Source organism: Lampetra planeri, unplaced genomic scaffold (genome assembly GCF_965212315.1).
Source record: "Lampetra planeri unplaced genomic scaffold, kcLamPlan1.2.h2 scaffold_753, whole genome shotgun sequence".
Classification (NCBI taxonomy): Eukaryota; Metazoa; Chordata; class Hyperoartia; order Petromyzontiformes; family Petromyzontidae; genus Lampetra; species Lampetra planeri.
In genome coordinates, this window is record NW_027615575.1 from 4,517 (window position 1) to 10,174 (window position 5,658).

Genomic DNA, 5,658 nt, shown 5'->3' on the forward strand with positions numbered 1-5,658 from the left:
TGCCCCCCGCGACCCGGCCCCGGATAAGCGGAAGATGATGGATGGATGGATGGATGGATGGATGGATTATCGGTAAAAATGTTATTACAATATCAGTCAGGATATTTACCACATTATTGGTGAAATTATTACATTATTGGGTGTCATTACATTTTCGATCGAGCTATAAATTTACTCGAGCTATAAATATTACAGGAAATTATTACATTATAGGGTGCTAATGCTAAAGCCAGTGTACGATTAGCATAGCATTTAGGTGCACTTTCATTTTTTGTGAAGACATTATGGGAAACGATTGATTTTCGAGGTTCTGTTAGATTGATGTGGCCTTCGGATTGGTGAAAGCTACTTAACATACAGACACAAGATAAATCTCAATTTCCATTTTTAGTGTACAGATGCTGATGAGCTGATTGATTATTCAATTAGCTGTTGGATGAACGTGGAGAAACAAACCAAATGTGCTGCATGTTGACAGATGATGTGTGTTCATGCAACTGGAAGGTGATTGTGTAACGCAGAACATTATTATTGTTATCATTATTGTTATTATTTGTGTTTTCCCTGTTTGGCCTCAGTCTGAACCCGAGTCGAGTCGTTCTTTTGTGCCCTCTGTGCTTTTTTCTGTCTCTTCATGCTCATTGGCCAATTAAGCTCCAGATGAAATGTAAGTTTCAGAGCGCAAACTGACAGATTGGCTGAGTCAGTGTTTGCTGAGGTCATTATTCTGCATTGAAATGATCATAGGACACACACACATACATACAAACAGCCAAAGATAAAAGACACGCGTCAGTTTGCTGTATAATGTAGAAGCCGATTTGGAAACAGATGTTTTTACTGATGTTTTTACAGATTAAACCAAACAGATTGTGACATTTTTGCTTCTGTACATTTGAGTCAGTGTCTAAACCATCATCTCATAAGTCTCATAAGTCAGATTCTTTATTTGTCATGTGAATGAAACACTCATTCTCACTCGAGTCCGTAGAACACCCCTTTATTTCTTGTCCTCATTTAAACTTCTGCATTGTACGTACAGTTTGAACAGTATGGCCTACAATGTAGCCTACAGCTATAGAATGGTCTACAGTGTAGCCTACAAGTACAGCGTATCCTGCGGCTACAGCAGAGCCTACAACTACGGCGTAGTCTACAGCTACAGTATGGCCTAAGATACAGCCTACAGCTACAGCACGGTCTACAGCGTAGCCAACAGGTACAACGTATCCTGCAGTTACAGCTTAGCCTACAGCTACAGCATGGCCTACAACGTAGCCTACAGCTACAGCGGAGCCTACAGCTAAAGCGTGGCCTACAGTGTAGCCTACAGCTATAGAGGAGCCCTGCTACACCGTGGCCTACAGTGTAGCCTACAGTACAAGTACGGCGTAATCTGCAGCTACGTATCCTGAAGCTACAGTGCAGCTAGAGCCTACAGCTACAGCATGACCTACAGTGTAGCCTGCAGGTACAGCGTAGGTGATTTGTTAGAGGTGATTTGTGAGCGAGACATGATACTGATCATTCTGTAGTTAGTGCGGTAACAATATTCGCTCACTGGCAGTCGTAAGGAGGTAAAAACAGAAAAAACAGCGTGTGTATGAATGAGGACGGCGTTAATTCATCACAGAAGCATAAATGCGTCAGTGATGCTGTCCCAGCTGTGAGGTCACTGAGACACTGAGACAACAGCTGTTAATGAGCAGGTTTGATGTGGAAGTTGCTGTCTGACATTTAAATTTTGCTCATATGTTTTAACATTCTTTACGCTCTGTTCATGGCACGCTGGCATTTACGTGGATGAAATATCAGCAAGAGGGCGTTGCAGTGGAGAAAAAGGGTTTAAAAACGTCCTGGTGATGGGCTGCCTGTGCCCACAGCTTGTCAGCCCCACTTTTTCCTGTCATGTTGCCAATCAGACGGTTGCTGAAATGGACTGAGGCCAAATGCTCCGACTGCAGGAGACTGAAGCTGCAGGCTGTTGCAGCATCATCATCGCTTCACTAACACACGTATGATCACGAGAAAAACGACCTCCTATCTGCGCCGGGACACACATCATCATTACTCCACTTTGATGCCTGTCAAGCAGCGTCCAGCTGAAAGTGTTCATTTGTCTCGTCTATCGGAGAATGGTCTGACGTTCTGTGCTGTCAGCCAGACCGACTCTTTACCTCCGTGTGAGTACTTAGGTGTTCCTTTTTTTCTCATATTCCTTGTCCATTAGTCGTTATTAGTGCACATTTGTCCATCTTTTTCTTTGGCATCATCATGTTTTCTTTTATGTCCTTAAATCTGTGTTTTTACCACCGTTTCCATGGGGACAGGAGTTATTCCTAGGCGCTCCTTTTCGAAAAGACAGTAGGATTTCGTGCACTTCCGATGTGAAGAATGTCCCAAACAGAATCCTTCAGTGGGCTCCTCATGGTTCATCCTCTGACTCGTCTGGATCACACAGATCAGACGACCACCCACCGCTCAAACTCCTCTCCACGTCTCAATTGGCCTTAACTTCCACCCTGATCTACAGCCCCGGCGGAGCCGTCCCGCTTTGTCCTTTGTCTTTGTCTGGTTACGTCACTCACCATGTTTACTCCTTGTGAACTCGTGTGTTGATTTAGCTTAAATCAGCAGCTTGCGGCTAACGTGATCGGACATGTGCTTTGTAATACAGCAGCCTGATAGACGTTCATCTAATCAAACATGTAATTATTTGTTTTCCATGATTTCCATTTAAATTATCAGCTGGGACGTGTAAACAGCTGTGTAGGGTGAGATACTTTGTGTGGTGGGGGGGGATCAAACACAGCTGTCATTGTGACCCTCAGATTCCAATGATGTTTTCCCTGGCTTTCAGTACAAGTCACAACAACTGGCTTCTACTTGACAAGATGTCTGAAGGGTTAAAGCGCGTTTACGATATTTGACTTGGGAGTTACAGTCAGCATCACCTGATGACGGTTATGCTACATGTGTCTTTGTTTACCTTCACTAAGGATTTCAACTGTTTTGACCATGTGTGATTTAAATTTTGTTGCAAAACATGAAAACAAGACACACTGAGGTACCAGACGTGGTTGTTTTAATGCAGCCGACACTCCAAACTGTAGTTTAACTGTGATATGACGAGGAGAAGCATCACATTCTGACATTTAAGATGAATGTTGGGCAGAATGGTTGCACATGTTTAATTATTCACATTTAATACAAGATGAAGCAAAAGTCCTGTGCAACCTTTGTACACAAACAGCCGTTGTAGTGTTCAGAACAAAAAACACTGGCGAGGCGGATGTTATCCAAGCCTGCAGGCTGGAGCAAAGGACATTCATGGGGGGAGGGCGTACCTGAACACTCTGAGCTGCAGTTCAGGACACACTGTGCCCATCTCTACGTCTTCAGGCAACAGCTCAATGCAACACATTCGGACAGGAAGCTGGGGTCACGGGACGAAACACAGGAAAGCATGGATCAAGACTTTTGTCAAACCAGGTTTATTGGTGCCAAAAAACAACTGACACTGATGTTTGTACATTGAATGCAAATGAGCCTCAAACAGCGGAGAACGCAGGTCCACCTCATCTCGCTCAGATGTGTGTGTTTTCTGTCATTGCTGTTTTAAGAACAAGAACAGGAAATAAATGAGCAGCACTGACGTTTAGATGAAAGTTGACTTTTGAATTTATTATTTTTTTTGTGTGATTTATCCATCGATCTGTTGTGTTGCTCAGATTGTTTGCTAATGGGGACCGTTAAGAATGTTTCCAACGTTTAATGGATGTTTGGTGAAAACGGCTGGTGTGACACTTTAATAAGTCACGTTAGCTTCCTCCAGATGGCTCATTGCTTCTCACAGCAAACGCTGCTGTGACGGGGCCTTAACGCCAAAGCTTATCTGATATTCTGTTTGTTTTCTGCTGTCACCGGTGATCCATCAAGTGCTTCATGAGAATCCATAAGCCTGCAGAGTGTCGAGGAATATTCTATTCAGATTAATTCAAAGAAAACGTAGGGATATTTGCTGAGGTGAGCTTTGGATTAAACTGCCTGTCACATCAGCTTTCCCAACATACAGACAAGCTGGAAACATGCAAAGACAGACGGCTTAGTCGGGGTACAGCATGAAGCCGGAGAAGGTGCTGTACTTGTTGTTGTTGCCTCCATGGGCTTTGCCGCCGTCCAGTTTGACGTAGACCTCGTCTCCAGAGTCCAAGTGGAGGACGGCGCTGTTGCTGGCGTAGTCGTAGTTCTGGTCTGCATCCTGAGCTATAGCGCTGGCCCGAACCTGGGAAACAAGGAACAACCCCTCCTGTGAAACCTGTTTGACTCATCACAGTGGAAAGACAAACAGTAAAACAACGAACAGAGAAACACTTCCTCCAGCCTGGACCAGGAGATGTCCACGGATTAGACCGTCTTCTCCTGATGGAGGACTTATTCAAGGGACGGACTTACGTCACCCCGGCTGTCCCTTTAAAGGCACCGAACGCGTCAGAAAGACAGCTGAGGGCTGCTGGGCACTGTTGGTGCGTAAAATGTGCGTTTGGTGCGTTTTGACGCATCAGTTCATGTGTGCCGGATGAAACTGTAGTCTGCCACGTTTGTCTCCGTCACATTCGTACCTGTCCGTTTTTGCACAGGTCGGCCCACATGCTGGTTCCGTCTCCTCCGCGCATCAGCACATGGTAGGTGAAGAAATATATCCCGGACACGTGGCAGGTGAACTTCCCGGTGCTCGGGTCGTACAGGTTCCCCCAAGTTTGTAATGACATCGTCAAACTTTAACACCTCGTATCCCTCGTGTGGGTTCTTCAGCCCCACGTAGAAGGCGACCCTGGGGCTGCTGGCCGTGGAGTTCCGGTCCGGTTCTCCGCCGTCAGTCCCAATTAACGCAGGAAAGGAGAGTTTGCCCGTGCCGCGCTCTCCGGGGGGTCCCCTCGGGACCCGGGGGTCCCCGGCTCTCCCGGCGCGCCCCTCGGTCCGGGTTTTCCCGGGCGCCCCGGCTCCCCGCGGCTCCCTTGCGCCATCGGTGGCTGCGGAGCGTCGCCGTTGACGTTCTGGATCACCTCCACGGCCGCGGTTCCGCCCGGTTTGGGGCTGTACGGGTCACACACCATCCGACAGGTGCCCATCATCTCGTAGTAATGCGCGGAGGTCTCCGACGTGCGCAGCAGCAGCGGAATCGCAACAGCCAGAGCCAGCAGAACCATCACGACAGCGGTCACCAGAACTACCGCCGACCACTTCCTCCGCGCGGGCCGGGGACCGATGGACGACAGAAAGCCCGCGGAGCCGCTCTGGGGGGGAATGGTGACCGGATTTACCGACCGACACGTAAGGTGAGAGGGGCGCGCTGCACGGAGCGTCCTGCTCCTCCGTGACAACCGGAAGCCGCTGTGCTCCGCTGGATGGATGAGAGCGCGCGGACAGATGCGCCAGAGGCATCCAGTCGCCAACAGTACCAAGGCTGAAACCGGAAGAGAGCAGACAGGGCCTCCAAAATAAAAGTGAGGTCGCGCTCAGAGAGAGAGAGAGAGAGAGAGAGAGAGGAGAGAGAGAGAGAGAGAGAGAGAAAGAAAGATGAGGGCGAAACAGAAAGAGTGTTGTGATTTTTTAGCAGTTTGTTCACACTGGGGAAGCACAAAGAATTAAAGGACT

At 47.7% G+C, this 5,658-nt stretch overlaps 1 protein-coding gene across 1 annotated transcript; it reads right to left on the reverse strand.

Moving 5' to 3' along the window:
* Positions 1 to 4,105: 4,105 nt before the first annotated feature.
* Positions 4,106 to 5,222, reverse strand: LOC144741868 (complement C1q-like protein 2). The gene is given in 4 exon segments (XM_078624362.1): positions 4,106 to 4,285; positions 4,623 to 4,754; positions 4,756 to 4,941; positions 4,944 to 5,222. Coding segments are annotated over 4 exon segments (765 nt in total). The 5' UTR covers positions 5,211 to 5,222.
* Positions 5,223 to 5,658: the final 436 nt, after the last annotated feature.